The following is a 27,409-nucleotide window of genomic DNA, read 5'->3' as shown; positions in this document are numbered from 1 at the left end:
GCAGACGGCCCTTCCGCTGCATGCTGCCTCGTGCTTATACTTTCACTTCGATTCCTTGTGGGCAAGTGTTTGTCATCAAATGTTTTCATTTCACTGAATCTCAAGGAGCAAATAATTTAAAAGACTGGTACTGGAGGACCAGTCTTAATCTTCATTAGTAACTGCTTGTTGAATTAAATTCTTTTCATACACTCAAGCATAGCACTGGCGCATCCTTCTGCAGCGCATGGATGCTAATGGTTTGGGGAGGTGTTTAGAAAGGAAAGAGATCTCTCAAGATGATAAACCCTAGGACTTTACAGACTCCAAACTAGACCTGAGTTTTTCAACATTAGTCCTCAAGCCTCCTTTGTAGTGACTGAGACCCTCCCATCCCTTGGCATCTAGTCCCTGTTTAATAGGTGTGGACGCAGGTTCAGAATTTTGCCCATGTTTTAAAAAAGCAAGAAGGACAGGAATGCTAGCTAACACCTCTTGAGGCCTGTGGCTGCACCCACATGTAAGTGAGCTCAAAATAAGCTTCGGGTGGGGTGGTCAGGGCACCACTGCCTGGGCAGCTGGCCTCTGACTTCATTCAGCCCAGTCGGTGGTTAGTCCTCCTTGCTCTGGGGCCTCAGTGCAGGGAACTGTACAGACAGGCTCTCTGCAAACTCGACCGTGTCACTGAGGGGGAGAAATTCCTCAGTAAAACATGCGAAGTAAAGAATACCTCCCTTTCAGCAACTCATGCAGCTGTGAAAAGGTAAACGCACATAGATGCTCAAGGTGAGTAGTTACAACCAGGCTGCACTGAAACTTGATTAAAGGAATTAACCTGGTGAGACAATGAGAAGATGCTTACATCAGCAAAATAGAAGATTATTCTAATAGAAGATTCTGATTTGAGCCTAATTCCTGTATTTTTAATTCTAAAGAGTCAATGACTTTTTATGAGAAACTCAAAAGACTTCAGTATTGAATACATACAATACTGTTGTGGCATCTCCTGGTTTATTAGGAATGGATCCTCCTCGTGTACACAGGAGCCAAAGGCACTAGTTCATCCTCCCCACCCCCACACCAGAGGGACTGCAGGACTGCCCCAAGGCAGGGACAAAGCTCTCGACACACCATCCAGGTTAGGCCACACTGACCTTCTCCCAGGGCTGAAAGAGTCCAAAGACCCCCACGGGGAGACTGAGAAGCAAAATTCAGACTGAGAGCTAGGGCTGGGGTCCAGGCAGTGCTTCCTCTATGGCCCCATTACTGTCTGTCAGTACAATACCCCCAGGGTTCCCCTCTGAGTCAGGGGACTTGGCAGCCCTCAGACAGCTCTGCCCTGTGACTTGGTCCAGAGGGGTGCATGCTCAGAGGGGAGGGACCGTAGGAATTGTCATTCCTTTTCTTCTTTTTTTCACAGTGGTCTACAACCAGATACGTACAACAACACGCAGTCCACTTTTATGTATAATCTAAATAAAGGGCACACTACTACTTCCAAGTGCCTGATTCCCACTTTAAAGCTTCATGTCTAATGCTTTGTAGCAACCAAGATACTACTCTTTTATGCATTAAATCCCACAGTGGTCATCATGAGATAGAGAATAAGAGAAAGCAACTCACCATCATGAGATTGGTAGCTCTGTTCTGCCAGGTCTTGATAAAATAAGACATAGCAGCAAATCAATGAACCAAAACCTTATAGTAGAGATGCCCCCACGCCAGACGAACACTGGCCCCTCTTATCCTGGCACGGTTCAGCACCTCCCCAACCATCCATTAAAACAGAGCACCGCCTGACAACGGTCCTTAGAAACAGTCAGGGGAGGGGGGGTGGGGGGTGTCCAAAACAAACAGCACAGCTCGTCCTCCACCGAGGCTTAGTTGAGGGGACGTGCATGTCACAGAGAGAGAATTTAAGCCACTGACTGGGAGCCGCCAGGACTGGAACAGAGGTATCAGTAGTCATGACAAAGGTCTGCTTTTTCTTGCCAGCTCGGCCAGCTCTTCCCTGATGTGCTGCACAGAAGCCTCGTCTCTCTTCAGCTCCGCTTGCCTCAGTGCTTCCCTATAGGTCTCTTCTGCTTGTGCGTACAGTTCTGGAACAGCCCGAGAGAAGGGAGAAAATGCATGTTTCATCGTGATTCTGAAATGTTCTGAAGAGAAAGCACGTGCGATAGGACAGCTCTAGTTCACGGTGTGAGACCTGGTGTGAGACAAGCTATGACCATGGGACACCGGGACCTCAGGGAGCCCTTCCCTGATAGAGGTTCGGGTAAGGGACCTGTCCCTGCAGGTTTCTGAGCAGAGGGCAGAGCTTCGTGAGGACACATCGAGCTGTCCACATGCCAACGAGGAGCCTGCAGAGCACTCCAGAAACAAGGGACCATGGCCTCACTGCCCACCCTCAGCCCACCACCCAAGTTCCTGACCCACTGATGGGCACCCCGCACCTCTGCGCGTCAGGACTGCAGCCAGATTGCTGAGCAGCACATGCAGTTCAGGGTGTTCCACCTGCCTCGCCAGGTCTGATGCCCTCTGTGCGTGAACACAGGCCTCGTCAGTGCGGCCCTGTGTGTCCAGGGTAGTGGCCAGGTCATTCAGCAGCACGATGGTCTACACGGGAGAAAACAGCTGCTGCTTGCAAATGAAGATTCGCTGGAGAAGACAACAGCTACCCATGCCAGTATTCTTGGGCTTCCCTGGTGGCTCAGCTGGTAAAGAATCCACCTGCAGTGCAGGAGACCTGGGGTTCAATCCCTGGGTGGGAAGATCCCCTGGAGAAGGGAATGGCATCCCACTCTAGTATTCTGGCCTGAAGAATTCCATAGACTTGTCTATGGGGTTTGCAAAGAGTCAGACGTGACTGAGCAACTCTTCACTTTCCATAGCCCTAGTGTCTGGTGTTCTGTGGATGCCCTGAAGGGCTGTCTTTTCTAGCGGCGCCCCTTGGGGGCAGGTGTCTGCCTCTGTAAGTCAGGTGCATTTATCATTCACACTGCACAGCAGCAATCTGACCCTCTGGAAAATGATACAAACCTGGAAACTAGGTAGCAGGATGAATATTACTTATTAATTTGTCAAAAAAGCAGCAGCAAATAAACATAGCAAAAAGTAGTGACAGGATGTGACCCGTCCTATGGCAAACCAGTGCGCACGGAGACCTCTGGGCAGATCCAGTACCTCCCTGGCAGCCTCAAACCCTTCCTAAAACGGAGGGTGGGGGGAGTGGATGCAACAGGGCCTTCTGCTGAGGGTCTGTCCACATTTCCTATTCTGGATTCTGAAATCTTCGTCTTAGACGCCTCCTGTTTTTAGACGCCCCCCCTTACCTGTGGGTGTCTTTCTCCAAGTATTTCCTCAGAAATCCGCAGAGCTTTTTCATACATCCTCTGTGCCTGAGATGGCTGCTGGGAGAAGAGCAGGTAGCGCGCGTAGGTGTCCAGACACATGCCCAGAAGGAGCTGTGTGTTGGCCTTGTCATCGGCTGAGAAGGAAACGCGAGCAGTGCTGGGTGCAACGAGCAACAACCAGAAGGCGGGGCAAGTGCTCTGAACACAGTCACTAAACCAGTCCTCCTGACCTATCCTTTTACACAAGGTGATTAACATCTACACTGGCTCTTGGACCCAAGTTTGTGTGGGGAAGGGGGATTTGCCAAACCAACAAGTAGGTGTATCCAAGAATTCAACTCCCCTGACACCACCTACCCAGAGTCCCCAGGTAAGCCCCCACCCTACTCCAGACACCGGTCCAGGGTGTCACCTGGAGATGAGAGGTTCCCAGGACTCCTCCCCTCAGGTTCAATCAGTTTGCTAGGGTGGCTCACAGATCACCTGTTTTTATAAGGATACAACTCAGGAACAGGTGAGGTGTGGGGGAGGGGCTTCCTGCCCTCTCCAGGTGCCACTGTCCCTGTGCCCTCCACAAGAGCCCCAGGCCCCATCCCCTGGGGTGTTGATGGTGGCGCCTTTATTAAAGCGCTGGCAGCTGAGTCACCTTCCATCCCAGTCAGGGGTAAGACTGAAGGCTCCAACCCTCCAACCACATGGTTGGCTCCACTGGCAACCAGCCCCTGTGCTTTAACAATAAGCTAAATCATACTCCACACTCGGGAAAATGTAAAGGATATGGGGAGTTCTGAGGCAGGAACTATGATGAACAAAGACCAATAATGTATGAGACATTTTCATCATCTGAATGACCAAATAGATATTTCTTGTAAGTCACAATTATTGTAACATAAGTAATGAACTTTTCCATACCTTTTAAGATTGAGTATTATTTTTAGTTTGAAACTAGTATTATCTAGCATGAACCAGGTGAAGATAAACTCCTAGAACAACAACAAAAAGCCTAGGGCCAATAAAATTTTCTGGTATGAAAACAGCACACAAAGGAACCAGAGAACACTCAGAATCCTGGGATGGAGCATCATAACCCAATTTAAAGAACAGCTAATCTGTTTTTTGAAGAACAGTAATAAAGGCTGCAATGTATGGCAGCTTCCAACGTACCATATCTGGAAAAAAAGCCAGACAGCAGGGCTGGGTACCAGCAGCTAACAGCAGTCGGCCAAGTAAAGGCCTTGGAGCCACGACACAAACAGCACGCAAGTGGTGGTGAGCCAGCGGAAAGGACACTGTGCAGACAGCTTTGGCGGAGGGGAATGTTCACATGAAGGACTCAGAGGTTCCCTCGGATAACCTCACAGAGCACGATTACTGGATGCCCACGTGAAGGGGTGCAGACGGGTCTGTTTACCAACAAAGGGATCACCACACTGAATACAACTCCTTCCCTATCTTCCAAGTTTAAATGGTGCATAGACTTTAAAGATGACGATGTTGCCAAATAACCCTATGATCAGTTACTGAGGGGATAGTTTAAATAAAACAATACAAATAATCTATAAAAATAATCTCAGAAGGTAAAAGTGAAAATAAAACTTTGCTTCTAGTAAAAACCCAAAGTTCTTCTAATTATATAAAAGGCAAATGATAAAAACCAAACCAAGTTTTAAATAGATCACCTTACAAATTTTAAATTATTTTTAAACAAAAAGCACATAAAAATTCATGGATAAATATAACTAATATAAAAAAGCAAAACATAAGATGGCACCAAATAAATATCACTTAAGATACCATTTTTCTGTATTAAAAGGAAATGCTGAAGCAATAAAAATAGATCTCACTAGGAACACTCTTTAAATGCTGAGCAAAAAGCTTGTAAAATTAGCAGTTTAAGATCCACAGTATTGGGGGATAACAGCGTGGAGAAAGGCCCAGGCAGAGAAGCTCTGTGCCCCCCAGGTACTGACACAGGTCCCAGGAGGCTGAAGAGTCACAACACCTGCAGACACTAAGATCTGCACTCCTGGAGAACAAGACAAAGATGTTTACCACATATCGAAACCATCACAAAATAACGTCTACGTTATTCCAGTTCTGAAAACTGTTTCAAGAATGACTGCTGACTCATTACTGAAACATGTGCTACTTCTCTCTAAATATTTCTACATTAAAAAAGTATACTCTGTATACTTTAAAATTAGAATATATGTTCAATACTGTAACTCAAAAATATAAGAATGAGGTGACAAGTAATTCTAGTGGAAAATTATTACCCCTGATACCAGTAACGGTAATTAAACTAGAATGGCAGAAAAGATAAAGCTTTTTAGAAGGAATTAACTGATGAGGTAAATTTTAGCTGTTAATATTTCATTATTAAGAAAATACATTTTAAATTCACAGTACATTCTAATCATAGTAACATAAAATTTTTAACATATATCTCTAAATATAGGACAAAGGGAGAAATAAAGACTCCATAGTGAGACCATCAGCACACTGCTAAGTTCATACCTCAGTAAAGTACCAGAGTTCCTTTTTCTAATAACAATTAAAACATGCTGCTTTGAAATACCAATATAAACAAACACCACTAGAAGTCACACACCAAAGAAACCTACTGACAGCAGAGAAACCGCCACCCCCAAAGGCTATTCAGATCTGAGGGGAGGGAAGTGTATTTATCTCTTCAGACTTTAATTATAAGTAATTCTTTATCACAAATCATTCCTAGGAGAAAAAGATGAGGCAACCTAAAATCAGTCTATGAAAAAGATTCACCACAGAAATCTTTAGTCAAAATACAAGCAACCTGAATTTTCAAATGCACTAAGGATAAATGCACCAAGCAGCTTTTATTCCAGGAATGCTGAGAATGACTCGGTGTACTCTATCTGCACCAAATCAGGCTTGCATAAATGCAGAGTCTCCATCAGTGATTTGGGAGAACTCAAGCACAGGTACCCAGCAATAATAATCTGGGAGAGGCTACAGGGTCTTTGAAGCTAAAGGCATTTGCTGCTCATGCTCCAGGAACGTCCTTGACATGCCAGGCTGCATCTCATCACCTGACTAATGACCCTGGTGCTTTCCGAGACCACTAATGGTGGCAGTGGAAGGAGTTTTGGTTCCAGTAACATGACAGATAATCTGAAAACCCTTCTGCTTCAAATATTAGATAAATCATAACACATACCTTTTTACTTGCACAGCTGACCTCCTGAGAGAAGGAAATCCTGAGGGCCAGCAATTACAAAGGAGCTAAAACCCAAAGGGGAGAACACGAAACAGGGCCCAGTTCTGGCTGGTTGTGTGGTGGCCTGGGTGTCTCTGAATCCAGAATTGGGTTCTTCATCTCACACAGGACACAGAAGTAGATCTGAACTCCCTATAAAGCTAGGATGACCCCAAAGGCTACAGGGGGACAGGGACCACATGGAAACCCATCACAGACACCCCCCACCCCACCATGCTTGATTTGATGTCTAAATCCAAGTCATCCCTTCCCCAGGCTCGGACCTGAGAGTCTGGAAGAACAAAGCCAGGCCAGAGACTCATTTCTCAAAGCCGCTGAAGAGTCTGTAACCCGAGTACGTAAACATGGAGACAGCTCAGGTGGGAATCAAGAGGATGGTAAGAGGAGGCCTCCCCTGAAGATAACTGAGTGACCCCAGCTGGAACTCTTCCTCAGAGGTCAGGGGCTCCACCTACGAGCCCTGCGCCGGCCCCTCTGGCCCTCATCCCTCAGCTTACATCCCCATTCTTCAGCCATCTTCAGATATGCAACAACTTCAGTGGATGTTTGCTGTTTTTCCTCCACTAGAAACTGACCAGGTGTTACTTACAGCTATATCTAACGTGCATCCCAGTGTTTCCTGACTGGTTGAATGAACGAAAGAGAAAAAAGAAGGTATGAACTATACACGGGAGGTATGATGACACCAAACATTAATTTTACCTACAGAAGTCACAGGAGCAGGACGTGAATCTCTGGAAGCTCAACATAGAGGTGTCATTACACACCAGCGAGAAAGGGACTCACTAATAAAGCAGCCCTAAGTTAAAACCCAGTCTGGGGGAGGAAGACATAACAGCATTGTCTTACACCACAGTAAAAACAAATTCCAGGTAATGAAAGACTCAGTGGAAAAGAACCAAGTACTTATTTACTTGTGGATTATTATTAGCATGTTAACTGGTTTCCTCTGGATTATTGTTGATTCCTGGTTGATGGAGTATCAAAGAATTATTATGAAGCTCCATTAGGAAAAGATAAAAAGAAAAATGGCAAAATTTACCTCTGAGGTCCGTACACACGACCCCATCATGACACACCAGCATTCTCTAATTTTTCAGTCATTTTGCAGGTATCTGGACACCTAACCACTGTCAAAGCGATGTGTGGAGATCATGGTTTCCAAACAGTGTCACTTTTGGCTATTGATATTTTGACAGATAATTTCTGTGAATTACAGTGTTTAACTTAAATTTAGTCAGATACCCATTAGATGTCCACCTCCCCTCCGACCCCAGCTATAACAACCAAACTATCACCCTAAGGTGCCGGGTAGAAGCCAAGTCTTTACAAGAGACTATTTTTCTGACCTTAGAAAGTGGAGGCTTTTATTAAACAAGACTCGGAAAGCACAAACCATAAAGGAAAATACCAAAAGATTCTCTAATCTGTCAAATGCCCTAAAGTGAAAAGACAAGACCACAAAGAGAGAATGTAACCAACAAAATAGATGCTCGGGAAAAAAAAAAAAAAGATGCTTAAATATATTAAGAATTATTTACAAATCATTGAGGAAGAAAAGAAAAACACCCTTCAAAAAATAAGGGAAAAATTTTAAAATGAAATATAGCACAATAAGAACGCCAACACATCGCCGACAAAAATATAAAGCGGTAAAAGCACACTGCTAAGTGTTCGGTAATGTCTAGTGTGGCAGGCCAGCAGTCCCACTCCTCGGTACGCCCCTGGGGAACAGCCTGGCGTGTCCACAGAGACGCAGGTCCCAGCATTACTCCCACAGCAAGAGAGGCAGGACCTCCATGTCCACCGACGGGCGAAGTGAGCACATGTCCACAGCGGAGGATCAGGGCCTCCACTAGCCTGCATCTCTCCTCTGGAGGATGGAAAAAAGGCGAACCTCCCGCCGCCCCGACCCAGGAACAATCACGGGAAGTCACCTCTTCTGAACAGACATGCAGCCTGACAAGCAAATAGGGCCTTTGTGCGAAAAATATTTTAAGTATCAACGTGGATAAAAGCTCAGCAATATGATGAGTGAAGAAATAAACTGCAGAAACAATGGTACAGTAAGACACTGTTCATATAAAGTTTAAAAACATTTTAGTCCCATAGTTTACTGATGTATACAAGTATAAACAGGCAGAAGACTCATAAACACCAAAACCAAATCCAGGATTACAGTTACATCAAGCAGAAGTACCAAGGGTTTTAAACTTCCCCAGACCAGGTAAAATACTGGGTTGGCCGAAAGGTTTGTTCAGGCTTTTCTGTAAGATGGGATGAAAAACCCGAACGAATAATACCTAAGACTTGCCAAAGCTAAGGGTTTGAAAGCATACAGGTATCTATTAAAGTTTCCACTATTTTTGTGTAAAATCTTTAAGAAGAAAGATATAGTACTGACTTTTCTGGATAAGTCAGTAATACAGAATACACAGTGGAAAAGAGGAGACAATATATTTATATACTATAGAACAAGAAAAGAGGGAGGCCAGGACTATCCTGGTGGTCCAGAGGATAGGAATCCACCTGCTGATGCAGGGGACCCGAGTTCCATCCCTGGTCTGGGAACTAAGATCCCACATGCCTCAGGCCAACTTGGAGCCCATGTACAAGAGAAGCCTGAGCACCACAACTACTGAGTAGCCCCTGCCCACAGCAACGAGCTAGAGCCCACACGCAGCAATGAGACCCAGCACGTCCCCAAAAACCCAGAAAGGTTCACCAAAGACCAGGCAGAATTCAGAGAGACCAACCCCTAACCTTATTATGCTAAAGAGCTTCCAATGCCTACAAAGTAACCAGGCAGGAGAAAACAGGTTATTTACAAAAGAAGGTGAACAAGTTGGCTTCCGCATTCTCTGCAGAAAAATCCCACCAGGTGCAAAATTCCAGATCGCAGAGAACTAGGGAAAAGTAGCAGATTTATTACCCTGTAGTCATCTCATCTTACACAGGAAACTGAAAATAAAAAATTTTTTTCTGAGTCAAATACATCTTGAAGAAATTTTAGGTTGCTCTTAACAGAACTGAGAACCGTATTATGTGCCTTCCTTCCAAAATATAAAAGGACATTTAGTGAGGAAAACAACCCTTTAAGAGGGACTTGAAAACACAAGAAATAACAAAAATGGAAAGCTTTTAGTGCAAAAATTTAGACCAAATACCACTTTCAATTCTAGATTTAAGTAGGTTTTATTATCACAAGGCAACAATACTCAGCTTAAAAAAAATAAAAGATCCAAACATAGCCTTCTACAAAAGACATACTGAGGGAAGCCCTGGTGGTTAAGAATTGGGCTGCAGATTCAGAGAACACAGGTTCGATCCCTGGTCCAGAAAGATCCCACGTGCCACAGGCAACTAAGTCCATGGGTCACAACCACTGAGCACTCGCTCTAAAGCCCACGAGTTGCAACTACTGACCCCTCGCACCTGGAGCCAGTGCTCCACAAGAGAAGCCACCACAGTGAGAAGTCCACGTACCCAAAGAGAGCCTCCCAACTAGAGAGATGCCCTTGCAGCAAGGAAGACACAGCACAGCCAAAAAAACCCCAAAACATACTGAAAACAAAATAACTCAAATTTTAAGAGTAAGATACAGTCAACAATGTGAAACTAAAATTTGTGACAAATACCTTAAGTAGGACAAAAAAGAATCACTTTTCTGATGAAAGGATAATTCATAATGAAGCTGTGTGTGTGTGTGTGTGTGTGTGTGTGTATATAAAATCTGGGACTCTAAACAGCATAGATATATAAAGAAAAAAATCACAAAAACATAAATATTGTCTACAACTACACAATGTCAGCAAGGGTACAGAAGCCTGAACAACTCTATAAACCAACTAAAGCCGACACACATCTACAGAGTACGCCTCCTCTCAGATGCACACGCAACACCCCCAGATAAACCATGTTGCTGTTGTTTAGCTGCTCAGTCATGTCCGACTCTTTGCAACCCCATGGACTCTTCTGTCCATGGGATTCTCCAGGCAAGAATACTGGAGTGGATTGCCGTTCCCTTCTCCAAGGGATCTTCCCAACCCAGGAATCTACAAACTCTTGTCTTCCGTGTCTCCTGCATTAGCAGGATTCTTTACCACTGAGCCACCAGGGAAGCCTGGATAAACCATGTACCAGGCCATGAAACAAATCTTGATAAAATGTAAAAGGACTGAAATCATACAAAGCATGTTTTCTGATCATAATGGAACAAACCTAAAAATCAACAGAAATACATGTAGATTAATCAACACTCTCCAAAATATCCAAGAGATCTCAAAAGAAATCACAAGAAAAGTTAGAAAATATTTTGAGATACATGAAAATAAAAACACAACACACCAAAATTCATGGGATGTAGCTAATATAATAGAGGAACATTTTTAGTTGTAAATGGCTACATTAAAAAAGAAAGAAAGGTCTTGGGAAGCAGACTCGTGTGTGTGTGTGTGTGTGTGTGTGATTAGGATTGATGTACAGGAGAAACCACATTACAGAGCAATTATCCTGCAATTAAAAAAAAATCTTAAATCAACAACCTGATCCTCTACCTAAGAAACTAGAAAAAGAGCAAAATAAACCCATGGCAAGCAGAAGAGATATAAAAGATTAGAATGGAAACAAATGAGGTAGAAAACAAACGAAAAAAATTAGAAAATGAAACCAAAAGTTGGCTCTTTGACAAGGTCAAGAAAACTGACAAAAACCAAAAAGAAACAAGTATAGTCAGGAAAGTCTTTCGTAACTCAGAGGGGTAAACCTAACAAGAAGAGCTAAACTTAATTGACAGGTTAACAAACTCTCTGATAGTCCCTGATGAGCCCGGCCACAATGCTAGAGCATCTCACCCCCACAACTCCACGAGGAAGGCTCTCCAGTCATTTCCATGGATGAGGTCCCACTGCTGTTCTAAGTGGAGAAGCCAGAATTCCAACCTGGCTCAATTCAAAGAATTCATGAAACCAAATATGCCACCAGAAATACTCCAACTTTCCAAAAATGTTTTACTTAAAATATGAAAATCTGGGGAAGGAATATGATCTTGAATACATAACAGAATATTGTTAAGCTATGCTTTATAAATATAATTTCTAAGAAAATTTCTTCCAGGAAAATACAGAAAAAAAAATTATAAAATTCTTTCATCCATGCGTTCACTTACTGTCCCAGGTACTGAAAGCAACTCAAGAAAACAGAACCACCTTAAATGCATAAGGAACCAAGGAAGGAAGAAAAAAGGGTGCCAGAAAATAACTAAAGGAGATCTGACCCACACGGTTTCACAGATCCTACGATTTCCAAGGACTAGGTCACTCCGAGTAATGCCTCACACCTACTCCAGGAAACACAGAGAACATGCCAACTCATTTTATTACATTAATACAATCCTGTGATGACAAGCTCGGGAAATCAACTACGGATTTCACATGAGAAAATAAATGCAAATGTCTAAATAAAATATCAGCATTAAATATTATCCAGCAGTACTAGCAAGCTTGATACAGTACATCTACTCATGCAGTTTGACACCAAATTAGATTTAAGACAAAGTTGTCCAGCACGGCTGTTACTTAACATTCTGAGACTATGGCCAATGAACTAAATTTAACAAGGGGGGGGGGCGGGGTAAGGGACACAGGAGTAGAACTATGACTTCCCAAATAGTTCATTCTGCATCTGGAAATAGTGTGAATATCAACTGAAACCAAACAGTTTAGTAAGGTGTCCACTGAGAATCAGATGTGACAGAACAGCATCAAATCTGTGAAGAAATCAGCCCGCAGCCCTGAGTGGGAGGACGTGCCCAGAGTGACGTCTGCCAGCAGGGATGCCATTCATTCATGTCAGGAGCCACTCTCTCATGTGATTCAAGAAGAGGGATTCTGAACCCTGTCAGGAATGGATCCTGACCAGTTTTAACCAGTCATGGTAATCCCCTTTGGTTTGCCAAGTACTGGGTTAGAAATGCCACATGACCCACCCCAGCCAAAAGGAGTAACGGTAAATCCCCGGGGTGGGGAAAGATTCCAGCGGAGACAACCTGGCCTCTAAGAGAAACATCCGAGGAGTCTCCCTTTTCCTCTGGACGCTGCTGTTTCTGGGCGAGGTTCCTGGGACCTGACAGTCACTTTTCACCCACAGGAAAGCGCAAGGAGAAAGGCAGTGCACTGAGAATGTCAGCGAGGGCCGGTGGGAAGAGCGCCCTTGGCTGAACTGCCAGACACATAATCGTGTCCTCATTATTTAACTCAATTTAGTTGAATTGTTTTTTCTGTTAGTAGTCAAATGCTAACTTATTCAGATGGCAATCTCCCCAAACTAGTATCTTAAAATTCAGTCTCAAAGCACTTTGGGAACCTGACAAAATGATCTAAAATTCATGTGAAAATTAAGGGAAAAGCCAAATGGGAGCCCTTCCCCCGTGGTTCAGTGGTTGAGAGTCCGTCTGCCAATGTGGGTGACATGGGTTCGATCCCTGGTCCGGGGGCTCCCGCATGCTGTAAAGCAACTAAGCTCATTCGCCGCAACTACTAAGCCTGTGCTCCGGTGCCCAGGAGCTGTAGCTATTGGGCCCACGCGCCTAGAGCCGAGCTCCCCAACAAGAGAAGCCACTGCAATGAGAAGCCTGTGTACTGCAACGAACAGCAGCTAGCACCCACTCGCCGAAACTAGAGAAAAGCCTGTGCAGCAACAAGGAACCAGCAGGGTCGAAAATAAATGAAATTATTTTTAAAAGGATAATGCTTAATACTTTCTGAGTACCTAGTATGCATTAGTACATACTGTCCTAAGTGCTTTACGTGTAATTCTTTTAACAGTCCCAAGAGAAAATATTACTCTTAATCCCATTCTGCGGATTAAAAATAGAGATTTGACCAAAGTCACAAAGCAATACATTAACAGAATCAGAAAATGTAAATTAATACAGTCCTTTCTAAAGCAATCGTGCAGTATTCATCAACAACCTTGATATGTGCTGACTGACCTGCAATGTCACTGCAAAACCACCCGGAGGAGTCAGCTCTGAACACTGCCTTATGTTCAGTAGCGGAAGGCTGGGCCACCCTGCCTGGACTGGACCCACAGTGTTATACTCCACTCCCTCACTCACACGACAGCCCCAGGAGAGACTGAGAGGAAGGGGATCTGGAGTAAAGCAAGCAGCCCAGTTAGAAGAGTTTGCCATATTTATAAAAGACAGGTGACAGAGGTGAGAGGGAGGCTGGGGGGCGGGGCACATGTGTACACCTGTGGCTGATTCACGTTGATGGGCGGCAGAGACCAGCACAATATTGTAATTATTTTCCAATTAAAAATCAAGAACAAAAACACCTAGCAAATCCAGTCACCTACTGGCTTTGGAGGAAAACAAAGGCTGTACACAGAAGAAACTACAATTTACAGCCCTGTTACTTGGCTCAGCAGTTAACGCGCTTATATTGTATTCATAGTGTGCACGCCTCAAATCTGTGATAAATCCTCACTTCCAAGCCACTAGATTCTAAAACTAAATTAAGAAATAATAATTTTATGTTATTTAGAAATAAAATACCAGAAGAAATTGGTTAAGAGTTCAAAATGACTAGGAACAAGCGGGGCAAAGAAAATGATGTTTATTTTGAAATTGCTATTTTTAAATTAAGTTGTAATATTCTTTGATTTTTTATATTATTCAGGTAATATTAGAAAATAATTTTTAAAAGAAAAATATCCAGAAAAACACAAATAAAATATAAATCCCCCATGAAGCCTATCAGCCAGAGAGATTTTGGTATCATTTCAGCCTGTGTTCTATACTTACATTTAATCTCTGTATTGTAAAAAATTAAGACTGCTCCTAACTATATTGTTTTCACTTAATTTGTTAGGGCATTTCCTCTGTAATTAGAAAACAAGTTTTGATCTGAAGTAATATATTCCTGGGATGAAGTTAGTCATGTCAATTGAAAGCACACGAATGTGATAATGGATTTGCTTTGTTTAAAACTGAGGGAATGTATTTCCTGAGAAAAAGATAAATCACATTTACAAGAGAAATTAATTTGCTCTGACAAGACTCCTTTCAACTAGAAAAAAGGTGCTTTCCCCATACACTACATTTTTTTTTTTTTTAAATCAGGTTACAAAGTACAGTGTGATCCCTCACTTCCTTGCTAAAATGTGAACGGCAGTGGGCAAAACAAACCTAAAAGACAGACACCGAAAAATAAATAAGAATTCTTGGCATGATTATAAGTGATCTTTATTTTCTTCTTAATGCTGTTTGAAATTTTATTCTGTGAAATGAAAATACCTCCTTTCATATCAATAAACAAGAAATGTCACAGCCATCAGCGATTTCTAGCCTGCGAATGTGAATGAGGGCTCCCAAAACCTCAGGTGCTGCCGCCTCCCCATGGTGACTATGGGGGGAGGGGGTGATGCAAGGAAACAGGACTGGCCCCAGGCAGCTGAGGTGCATATGAAAGGAATGAATTCAGTAAGCCCAGAGGTTTGCATTTTTCCATGCTTAATTTTGCACGCTAAATTCTGTGGGGATGAGAAGACACCTGGAAATACCCACCCAGGGTCTAGAAACTGGGTGGAGCTTGGTTGGAAGATCCTGAGAGAATTCCCACCCAGGAGAAAGGCACAGGTGGGGGCAGGCTCAGTTTTTACCAAGAAATACCCAGGGTCTGGCTGAAAGACACTGAGGTGGCTCAATTGTAGAAAGACATAAGGAACGGAGCTCAGACTTGCAAGTACCTAGTTAACTAGACAAATTAAATCCCATCCTAAATATCAAAAAGTGAAAGTTACTCAGTCGTGTCCGACTCTTTATGACCCCATAGACTATACAGTCCACGGAATTCTCCAGGCCAGAATACTGGAGTGGATAGCCTGTCCCTTCTCCAGAGGATCTTCCCAACCCAGGGATCAAACCCAGGTCTCTCACATCGCAGGCAGTTTCTTCACCAGCTGAGCCACTGAGGGAGCTCTTTAATAGGTACGCAGTTAAAAATTAAAAGCTGGCTTCACACACACAAATCACAATCTGGCGACCAACTCAGCAGGCCAACCATGCTTCCCTTATAGACAGGCCAGAGAGTGTGTCAGTCGCTCAGTCATGTGGGAAACTTTGTGACCCATGGACTATGGCGTGCCAGGCTCCTCTGTCCATGGGGATTCTCTAGGCAAGATTACTGGAGTGGGTAGCCTATTCCTTCTCCAGGGGATCTTCCTGACCTAGGAACTGAACCGGGGTCTCCTGCATTGCAGGCTTCCCTGAAAGCTCGGTTGGTAAAAAATCAAGTTGCAATGTGGGAGACATGGGGTCCTAAAGAGCTGGACACAACTAAGCAACTTTCACTTTCATTCCTGCATTGCAGATGGATTCTTACCAGCTGAGCTACCAGGGAAGCCCTACAAATGCTAATAAAAGCAATTAAGAATATCAACAAAAAACAGGGGGGTGGGGGGAGGTCTTATGACCAACCTAGATAGCATATTAAAAAGCAGAGACATTACTTTGCCAACAAAGGTCTGTCTAGTCAAGGCTATGGTTTTTCCAGTGGTCATGTATGGATGTGAGAGTTGGACTGTGAAGAAAGCTGAGCACCGAAGAATTGATGCTTTTGAACTGTGGTGTTGGAGAAGACTCTTGAGAGGCCCTTGGACTGCAAGGAGATCCAACCAGTCCATTCTAAAGGAGATCAGTCCTGGGTGTTCTTTGGAAGGAATGATGCTAAAGCTGAAACTCCAGTACTTTGGCCACCTCATGCAAAGAGTTGACTCATTGGAAAAGACTCTAATGCTGGGAGGGATTGGGGTCGGGAGGAGAAGGGGATGACAGAGGATGAGATGGCTGGATGGCATCACCGACTCGATGGACGTTGAGTCTGAGTGAACTCCGGGAGTTGGTGATGGACAGGGAGGCCTGGCATGCTGCAATTCATGGGGTCGCAAAGAGCTGGACACGACTGACCGACTGAACTGAACTAGGGGGAGGTCTAGTTATTATTTCGATGAGGTAAAAAAATATTTTAAAAAAAAAGGAGTTATGTCAAATGAATAAAAAGTTCTTTGGATGGTTATTTAAAATGGGATAAATAAAACAGACATATATGCCTTTTACCCAGAGCCTTTTACATTAAAGTAGGTAAAATAGACAGGGAACAGAAAAAAAAGCCTTCTAAACTCTCCCTCAAGACAAAACTTGTTGATTGGATACTGATGAAAACTTAAGTTAAAGGTATAGAAGCTGGCACAATTTCAGTTCAGTCGCTAGGTCGTGTCCAACTCTTTGCAACCCCATGGACTGCAGCACGCCAGGCTTCCCTGGCCATCACCAACTCCCGGAGCTTGCTCAAACTCAAGTCCACTGAGTTAATAAAAATGTATGTAGTAGTAGTGAAAGTCACTCAGTCGTGTCCGATTGTTGTGAAACCATGGACTGTAGCCCACAAGGTTCCTCTGTCCATGGGATTCTCCAGGCAAGAATACTGGAGTGGGTTGCCATTTCCTTCTCTGGGGGATATTCCGGATATAGGAATCGAACCCATGTCTCCTGCACTGCAGGCAGATTCTTAACCAACTGAGCTAGGAAGGAAGCCCAAAAAAATGTATGTAAGTTGGTATATTTAAATGGGCTTTATATAAGGTGTTAAAGCTCTTATTTAATTATATTGTGGGATAAACAAGGCATATAGATTGCCACTAAGAAAATATTAACTAAACGCACTGAGAAAACTAATAGTTACCTGAGTGATACAAAAGGAGTAAACGGGGAACTGACATGGAAGGGTTAATTTTTTAAAGTGATTTTCCTTTGCTTTAATTAATAAACTCAGAAAGGTCTTTGCTAAATGCCTTATAACATAGAACTTCGTAAATTACATTTCAGTTTGATAAATATCCTGCCACTGATTTTAGTATCTTTAGGCGACAAAACCATCTTTTAAAATAACTAACCAACGGCCTTTTGTCTTGCAAATGTCTAAACCAGAATATGAATACAGGCCTCAAAGAGCTGAGACTAAGCCCAATTAAGCAGGCACGACTGGGAAATCAAGAAAAAAAAAAAAGTGGCAGTTTTAAATCTAAACTGCTGAGAATGTTCCCTCAGCAAAATCTTACAGATAGTATGCCTTAATCATGTAAACAAGCAACTTTAAGGTATTCCAACTGTTTGTTAACCAGTAAGTTTATATTGTAATACCTGGTAAAGCCATGAGATCCCTATAGCTTATGTCTGTATACACATAGAAGATGCTTCTACTTCTAAAAGGTATTATTAGAACAGGATTTATAAGGAGTGCTACTTAATTTTAATAAAAAGTGCCTACATTAAAGAAAACTGGCCAAGATGATTTTCAGGTTCACATGAAGTGGGAAATACTCAATATTAAGTTAATATCTGAGATTAATGTTTAAGTTTAAAGACGCCATTTAAGAATCATCATTAAGAAGAGGTGGCAAGAACACATAGAAGAAACTGCACAGAAAAGGTCTTAATGACCCGGATAACCACAATGGTGTGATCACTCACCTAGAGTTAGACATCCTGGAAGGCAAGTGGGCCTTAGGAAGCATCACTACCAACAAAGCTACTGGAGGTGATCGAATTTCAGCTGAGCTATTTCAAATCCTAAAAGATGATGATGCTGTTAAAGTGCTACATTCAACATGCCAGCAAACTTGGAAAACTCGGCAGTGCCAACAGGACTGGGAACGGCCAGCTTTCACTCAAATCCCAGAAAAGGGCAATGCCAAAGAGTGTTCAAACTACCGCACAACTGCAGTCATTTCACATGCTAGCATTTTTAGTAACACTAAAAATTCTCCAAGCCAGGCTTCAACAGTACACGAACGGAAAACTTCCAGTTGTACAAACTTGATTTAGAAAAAGAAAAGGAACCAGAGATAAAACTCCCAACATACGATGGATCATTTAAAAAGCAAGGGAATTCCAGAAAAACATCTACTTCTGCTTCACTGACTACAGCCTTAGACTGTGTGGATCAAAACAAGCTGGAAAATTCTTAAAGAGATGGGAATACCAGATCACCTGACCTCCCTCTTGAGAAACCTATATGCAGGTCAGGAAGCAACAGTTAGAACTGGACATGGAACAACAGACTGGTTCCAAATAGGAAAAGGAGTACATCAAGGCTGTATATTGTCACCCTGCTTATTTAACTTATATGCAGAGTACATCATGAGAAACGCTGGGCTGGAAGAAGCAGAAGCTGGGAATCAAGACTGCCGGGAGAAATATCAGTAACCTCAGATATGCAGATGACACCACCCTTATGGCAGAAAGTGAAGAGGAACTAAAAAGCCTCTTGATGAAAGTGAAAGAGTGAGAGTGAAAAAGTTGGCTTAAAGCTCAACATTCAGAAAACGAAGATCATGGCATCTGGTCCCATCACTTCATGGGAAATCGGTGGGGAAACAGTGGAAACAGTGTCAGACTTTATTTTTGGGGGCTCCAAAATCACTGCAGATGGTGACTGCAGCCATGAAATTAAAAGACACTTACTCCTTGGAAGGAAAGTTATGACCAACCTAGACAGTATATTAAAAAGCAGAGACATTACTTTGCCTACAAAGGTCCATCTCATCAAGGCTATGGTTTTTCCAGTGGTCACGTATGGATGTGAGAGTTGGACTGTGAAAAAAGCTGAGTGCCAAAGAATTGATGCTTTTGAACTGTGGTGTTGGAGAAGACTCTTGAGAGTCCCTTGGACAGCAAGGAGATCCAACCAGTCCATTCTAAAGGAGATCAGCCCTGGGATTTCTTTGGAAGGAATGATGCTAAAGCTGAAACTCCAGTACTCTGGCCACCTCACGCAGAGTTGACTCACTGGAAAAGACTCTGATGCCGGGAGAGACTGGGGGCAGGAGGAGAAGGGGACGACAGAGGCTGAGATGGCTGGATGGCATCACCAACTCAATGGACGTGAGTCTGGGTGAACTCCGGGAGTTGGTGATGGACAGGGAGGCCTGGTGTGCTGTAATTCATGGGCTCGCAAAGAGTCGGACACGACTGAGGGACTGAACTGAACTGATGCAGAGTACATCATGTGAAACGCCAGCTGATGAAGTACAAGCTGGAATCAACACTGCACGGAGAAATATCAATAACCTCAGATATGTAGATGACACCCTAATGGCAGAAAGGGAAGAGAACTAAAGAACCTCTTGATGAAGGTGAAAGAAGAGAGTGAGAAAGTTGGCTCAAAACTCAACATTCAAAGAACGATGATCATGGCATCTGGTCCCATCACTTCATGACAAACAGATGGGGGAAAAAAGGGAAACACTGACAGACTTTATCTTCTTGGGCTCCAAAATCACTGCGATGGTGACTGCAGCCATGAAATGAAAAGACATCTGCTCCTTGGAAGAAAAGCTATGATGAACCTAGACAGTGTATTAAAAAGCAAAGACGTCAACTATGCTGACAAAGATCCACATAGTCAAAGCTATGGTTTTGCCAATAGTCATGTATGGATGTTGAGAGTTGGAACATAAAGAAGGCTGAGTGTCAAAGAATCGATGCTTTTCAACTGCAGTGCTGGACAAGACTTTTGAAAGTCCCATGGACAGCAAGGAGATGAAACCATCAATCCTAGAGGAAATCAACCCTGAATATTCAATGGAAGATGCTGAAGCTCCAATACTTTGGCCACCTGATGCAAAGAGCTGACTCACTGGAGGAAAAGGGGGCAACAGTGGATGAGATGGTTGGATGGCATCACTGACTCAATGGACATGAGTTTGAGCAAGCTCCGGGTGACAGTGAAGGACAGGGAAGCCTGGAGTGCTGCAGTCCATGGGGCTGCAGAGTTGGACACAACTGAGAGACTGGAGAACAAAAGAGTCATCTAAATTAAGTATAACATTTTATTGTATTTAGGTTTAATAAATAAGACCTTACTATCTCTTGCAAGAAAATAACTGCACATGATGAAACTTCAAGGTAAATGAGATAAAAACTTTGGGACAAAAGCTTTAAATATTATTTTAGAAATGTCTACTTAACGTGATCTTTCCAGATGTTTAATAACTTAAGATTCTAAAGCTGTGCCAATTTAAGCTACATGATGAAAGTTTACCTAAAAGATACTAAGGTTACTATAAGTCATCAATTTCTAGAAAAAAAATTTTTAAGTATCTGAAAATATTAATGAAAACGTTTGGTATCACCTAAAATGTTCTGTATAAGAAAACAGGGTTTCAGATGGTAAAGAATCTGCCTACAATGCAAGAGAGCTGGGTTCCATCCCTGGGTTGGGATGACCACCTAGAGAAGGAAATGGCAACCCATTCCAGTATTCCTGCCTGGAGTATTCCACAGACAGAGGAGCCTGGTGGGCTACAGTCCATGGAGTTGCAAAGAGTCAGACACGACTGAGGAACCGACACACACATTAAGAAAATAAGTGTTTTTTAAAATTATCACTGATGTTTAAGCGTACCAATTTATAAAATGCCAATGTAAAGACAGAACCTAATTATTTACTTCTTAGTTTCACCAAAATTAATGTTTTAAGAGTTGAGGATTCTAATTTAAACATGTAATTAAAGCTATGAGAAACAATACAGTAACTTTTCAAAATACGGTAAAAGATACAATGTATGTTTTCAGTAAAGAAGATATGAGAAATGAAATTACATCTTGGTAAAAAATAAATGAGCTGGTTAATTTTATTTAGATGAAAAATGAAAGGTTGGATACAAAAAATGATGAGAGATTACGAGGAGGAACCTTGAGGAAAGTTTTATGCATAGTCACGATTAATGAAATTTAGACTGAAGTTAACTAAGTAAATGGACTGTTAGATGAACTAATGCAAGACTGGAAATTTTGTCTCCTTTAAGTTCTCCTTTTGATAACAGACTTTTATCAAACCTGCAGAGAAAGAGGATCAAAGACCAAGCGGAGACAGAAAGACTTCAGAGAGAAGAGCAGGGACAAGGCTGGAGAAGGCAATGCTCTTGGAGCCTCTGAGAGAGGAGCTGGGGCTGCAGGCGGAGGCGGGCCTGAGAGGGCAGGTGGGCGGGAATGCCTTCCCTAGGGAATGAGGGAGCAGGGACCCCTGGGAGGGAACGACCACAGGCGCCCAGGCAAGAAGCACAGGGGCCTGGACCACAACGGGGCAGGAGGGCCTGACGGCTGTGACGTGGACGTACTGCCACGGCAGTTTCAGTACAGCTTGCTGGTGAGCTACAAGCAGGAAGTAAGGAAGAATCACAGATGGCACCAAAGCACCAGGTAAATGGTGGTGCCAGTTACAAAACAGGCTGCCTGGTGAGAAGCAATTGTGAGGGGTGGAAATCAAGAGATCCATTTACAGGGGTGGGGTGGGGGTGTACAATATACACGAGGGCGTAAGAAGGACAAACTCTTTTGATGTCAAATAAGCTACAATGATATAGGGCACAACACAGGGACTGTAGCAAATATTTTACAGTAACTATAAATGGAAGACAACCTTTAAAAATGGAATCACTGTACTGTCCACCTGTAACATATAACACACGTCAACTACACTTCAGTAAGAAAAACTAGATCAACGCAGGAAAACAGAGAGACTCATGTGGAACATATGAAGTGTGAGATGATCATGAGGCATTCCGGTCAAGATGTCAGGTAGACAAGCTCCCTCACAGGCTGCGCTGAAGACGTGGAGCCAGTACTGGGAGCACAGGCCTCGCGGTTGCCTCCCAGGGTGCAGGGGCAGAGAGGGGAGTGGCCCAGACAGCGCAGAGGCCCACGACAGAGGTGACCCAGCCAGCACGAGTGACCAGGGAGGTGGCCTTGAAGTCCAGTAAAGTGTTTCCAGCAGGAGATGGTGATCACTGGGCTGAGCTGCCAGGGAGGAGCTGCTGACCTTGATGCGGGGAGCTTCAGCAGAGCTAATGGAGGAAAACTGAGTTTTGTTCCAGGGAAAACTGTTAAGACCACGGAGGACAGACACCTCCCTGAAGCCACATGTACTGCTTTCAGAGATACCAGAGCTGTGCTCCACCTCCATCATCGTGCAAGCGCCCAGCAAAGAGAAATGTGAAATCGAGAGTCACCGAACGAATGTCAATCTGAAGATTCCCAATATTTCAACCCACAGTAAGAAATCTGAATGCAAGGACTTCCCTGGTGGCCCAGTGGTTAAGAATCCACCGGCCAATGCAGCCGACATGGGTTTTATCCCTGGTCAGGGAACTAGATCCCACATGCCTCAGAGCAACTGAACTCGTGCACCGTAACTACTGAGCCTGCGCTCTAGAGCCCGCAACAAGAAGCCCCAAGACAAAGAGTAGCACCCACCTGCCACAACGAGAGCAAAATAAAATAATTAAAAGGAATGAAACCCCAAATGCACATGAAAAGATGCTCAACATCCCTAATTATTAAGAGAAATGCAGATAAAAACTATAATGAAATAACACCTGACAGCAGTCAGAATAGCCATCAGAAAGCATATAACCTCTGGAAGAGGTGTGGAGAACAGGGAACCTCCCACACTACTGGCGAGAGGAAAGCTGGCGCAACCTACGGACCACAGTATGGAGGCTCCTCAGGAAACGAGAGTTACCAAGCCCACTCCTAGGCATAAACCCAGACAAAACCGTAATTCAAAATGACACACGCACTGTATGTTCACAGAAGCACTATTCACAACAGCCAAGACAGGGAAGCAACCTGCCTGTCCATCAACAGATGACTGGATAAAACACACGCGGCACCTACACACAATGCACTACCGCTCAACCACAAAAAAGAACAAAATAACACTATCTGCAGCAGCACGGACGCAACTAGAGATCCCCACACTAAGTGAAGTAAATCAGACGGAGGAAGACAAATATCATGATGTCACTTATATGCAGAATTTAAAATAATGGCACAGGGCTTCCCTGGTGGTCCAGTGGCTAAGAATCCACTAACCAGCGCCGGAGACACAGGCTCAATTCCTGGTCCAGGAAGATTCTGCATGCCTCAGAGCAACTCAGCCCATGCACAACCACTGAGCCCAAACTCCACAACAAGAAGCCACCGCAGAGAGAAGCCCCCGAATCCCAACTAGCGAGCAGGCCCCACTCACCCCAGCTAGAAAAGGCCGCCCGCAGCAGTGAAGACCCAGGGCAGCCAAAAATACATAAAATAAAATTATAAAAAATAAAGTACAGCACAGATGAACTTATCTACAGAACAGAAGCAGACTCAAGGACAGAGAACAGACTTGTGGTTACCAAGGGGAGGGAGGAGGACTGGGCATGTGGGGTTTTAGATGCAAACTATGACATTTAGAACTGAGAAACAAGAAGGCCCTACTGTACAGCACAGGGAACTAGACCCAATATCCTATGATAAACCGTAGCGGAAAAGAATATTTAAAACAGAAGGTATGTATGTGTGAAACTGAATCACTGCTGTACAGCAAAGATTGGCATCGCACTGTAAACCAACTACTTCAATTAAAAAAAAACAAAAAGACACCGGAATGGCGGAGAGCCAGAGCCCCCTGCCCATCCCACACGACGTCACACCTTCTCGACGGGGACGGACAGACTCTGCACTGCTCTCTCTCACCCTCGTGGACACCGGAGCTAAGCGACTTAATGTGTATTGTGACCGCGGCTGAACCAAGAGACCAGAGAAAATACGTCCCTTCTCCCCCCAAGTTTTCCAGAGACTCTAAATGTCAACGACATACTATGAACATATCACCATGGGGTTAAAAACAAAACAAAGCAAACCGGTGATCGAGTCATTTAAAGAAAATCTTACTCCAAACCCTCTGAGACCTTAGGAACAGCCACAGTTAACCTAACGGTAATCCCCCTCTCCTGACTGACACACCTCTATGTCCTGCACTGCAGCCTGACAGCCAAGCCCTCGGCGGCAAAGGAAGGCCAAAAAAATAGCCAGGTTTCCTACCTGACAGAACGTCTTCCGATAATTCCCTTTCTCGTTCAATTTTCTCCTCAAGAGTTGAAATGCAGAATTCATAGCCAGCAAGAGCCAGTTCCTGCCTATAAAGCAAAGAGGATAAATCAGTTGTCCTGTCTTCCGCCTCGGGTTTGCATCATCTAGTGTTAAGACGGATGGGAACTCGGTTTCGAGTCCCTAAGGGGTGTCAACTTCTCCTCTGTCAGAAGTTTGTTTTTCGTCATCTTGGAGTGCTGCTGGGGTTTCAGTAACCCACAAAACCAGCGCTCCCTCCTTCCCACTAGCAGAGCCAAGGGGCCAGCTCCTCCTCCTGCGAGAGCATCTGACGCCTGGTCAACCCAAGAGCAGCGCCAGAGGAGGCCTGGGCTCATGGCAGAATTCTGACTGCTGACCTCGTCCATTTCCGGAGGGTGTATCAGCTCACCACTCCTCTCAAGCTGCAGGTCTCCAACACAAGTTTCTTTTACAGAAATGGAAGTCCCAACCAGGGTGCTAAAAGGCATTTGGCCCCAGTCTGGGGACCCTCAGTCACCAGTGAGGACGCCCAAGCGGCCAGTAGGCCGACTCTGGACAGAAAGAGGGCTGCCTGCTGGCATCTGAGATACGGTGAGCACCACAGAGCATCCATCTGTCCTGGTCTTTGCTCCTCCACTCTGGCTCTCAGCTCCTCACTGGAAGCAGCACTAAACAAGCTTACCTCTCCTCTGGGCTTGGCCAGACAACCCCTCTCTACTCCGTTCTCAGAAGAGGAGCAGCTTTCCCCGAGCCAAACCTCAGCAGCAGCAGGGACCTCATCCAAGCAGGGCGTGGAGCAGGGGAGGCTGCCCACGAGACGTTCTCAGTCAAGAGAGAACGCTTCTGAGCAGGGTAACTTATGGGCTAATTACTGTAGGTACTGCACAGCTTTCACCTCTTGAGAGAGCGTGGGCGTGTCTCACTGTCCAGTGTTACCATCTCCGGGCTTCTCCTTAACCCAGGGGGCCACACCCACCAACATCTGGTCCTGTCTGTAACCCGTCCAGAGAGACTAACCCGGCTGCAATGCTCCCTGGCATGAACCAACCTCTAAGTTTCTCTATAGACTTGGAATCAGAGGCCCTGAGGCTCTGGTCCATCCAGTGTCCAGCCAAATGCCAGGAGATGGACCGGGTCCCCCAAAAAACAAAGGAGCGGACCACTCGGGCTGCAGGTGCCAGTGCCAGGGTCTCTGGCTGCAGTGAGCACTCCTCCTACAGCACTGGGCTAGGTACCATTCAAAACTTGCAGTACCCAATTTCTGCAGCAACTCAAGGGCTAAGGAGAAGTCAAGCCTTCCCTTAAATTTACCCCAAATTAACCCTCCAGGAGTCCTCTTACATCCTCTGAGTTTTCACCTAGAGAGTGAAGGGCACCAGGCCCCTCTGTCTATGTCCCTGACCTTTGGCACACATCTAAAATGTTTCCCAAAGCCTTTCCTATGTGCCTGGCAGACTTTTCCTTCTGTGTAAGAATCTAGACTCATCCAATACTTTTTAGTAGCACTGCTTTCCTGTCCCACTCGTTCAAAGGCCTCTGCCCCATGCCTCAGTGCCTCCTTGATACAACCTAGCCACCCCATCACCTCTACAGCCTTAAAACCGCCCACCGGACGAGCCAGTGACACCCTCTCACAGCAACTCTCTCATCACATAACCTGTACCTAACTTCCCGCTTTGTTGATACTTCCACCAGCAAAATATGCCACCCCCAGCCACTCTTGCATTGCTCCCAGCTCTCCTGCTGCTGCTGCTAAGTCGCGTCCATTGTGTCCGACTCTGTGTGACCCCATAGACGGCAGCCCAACAGCCTCCCCCGTCCCTGGGATTCTCCAGGCAAGAATACTGGAGTGGGTTGCCATTTCCTTCTCCACCCAGCTCTCCTAGGAAGAGCAAAACTAAGGTTCTAACGACTTCCCAGTTCAATCAGGAACAGAACACATGACCAGGCCTGTCACAGTGCAGCCACAGGGATGAGGGCTGCAGGCCCCACCGGTCACGCTAATGGACTCAGGAGGGGCAAGACTGGAAAAGGCTCAAGATCTCAAAGATGAGAGATGGGACACCAGGAGTGTGACAACCGAGATTTTAGATACCCAGGTGATTAGTAGGATGAAAACTGTGACACCCCAGGGTCAGTTTCTGACCCACAGCCCTCACCCACCGCTGCTCCCACACCCAGACTCCGACTACACTTACCTACTCTGAGCAGCGTAAATAGTGGCCAGCTTTAGGGAGATCTCTATGATTGCATTGTCTTCCTGTTGGGAAAAGAAAAACGAAGTTCATAACAAATAAAATTTCCACATGAAGTATTTCAGATTAATTTCTAGACTGACTACACCCTGAAAGCCATAGTCTTGATGCTTTTGGAGGAATCAGGCATCACGCTTTTGCATGAGTGAAAGACTGGCAATTTTTATACTGGTCTTAGGGAAGAAAATCCCAACTTTTTGGTCAAAACACATGTGGGGGCTATTTTGAAAACTTCCTCAGCTAGGGTGCAATACTATGTAATGTCCTTACCTGTTGCATGCCCCCTCCAAGCAGGTAACTCATTGTTGCTTTAAAAAGTTTTTCTGCCTAAAAGCATAAGGAAGAGATTTTTCTTTTATTTGGGCCCCATATCTAAATGACCCTGCATTCTAAGTACTAGTCTAAGGCAGCATTCCTTGAAAAACACACATAGAGAGAAAGGTAACCTTTTGTTGGAAAAACAGACTAAAATACTGGGACCCCACATCCCCTGGGCACCTTGAAAACTACTCTGTGATGTGTAGAACCAGCTTCAGAGATCAACTTCCCACCTAAACCCACTGTGGCAGAGACTGCAAACTAGCCCTAACAGTCACTCTCCTCT

General features: G+C 44.4%; 1 protein-coding gene across 35 annotated transcripts in view; it reads right to left on the bottom strand.

Moving 5' to 3' along the window:
- Positions 1 to 971: 971 nt before the first annotated feature.
- Positions 972 to 27,409, bottom strand: part of TTC19 (tetratricopeptide repeat domain 19) — a 31,328-nt gene continuing 4,890 nt past the window's right edge. For 11 of the 35 annotated variants that reach the window (XM_086358664.1, XM_086358667.1, XM_086358679.1 and 8 more), the window contains 6 exons: positions 27,076 to 27,132; positions 26,749 to 26,810; positions 24,524 to 24,618; positions 3,312 to 3,466; positions 2,433 to 2,595; positions 972 to 2,078 (listed from right to left, as the gene is read on the bottom strand). In XM_086358664.1, coding sequence (XP_086214790.1) covers positions 1,945 to 2,078; positions 2,433 to 2,595; positions 3,312 to 3,466; positions 24,524 to 24,618; positions 26,749 to 26,810; positions 27,076 to 27,132 — 666 coding nt within the window. In that variant the 3' untranslated portion in view covers positions 972 to 1,944. Of the gene's footprint in view, positions 2,079 to 2,432; positions 2,710 to 3,311; positions 3,490 to 5,006; positions 5,359 to 21,264; positions 22,501 to 24,523; positions 24,619 to 26,748; positions 26,811 to 27,075; positions 27,133 to 27,409 lie in introns of those variants that run through there. The other 24 variants (XR_015147834.1, XR_015147835.1, XR_015147839.1 and 21 more) reach the window with 12 other exon arrangements.

The sequence above is a fragment of the Bos grunniens genome, chromosome 19 (genome assembly GCF_055505025.1).
Source record: "Bos grunniens cultivar Pamir isolate PY7600 chromosome 19, Bosgru_T2T1.0, whole genome shotgun sequence".
Classification (NCBI taxonomy): Eukaryota; Metazoa; Chordata; class Mammalia; order Artiodactyla; family Bovidae; genus Bos; species Bos grunniens.
This window is presented reverse-complemented; position numbering and strand designations above follow the sequence as displayed.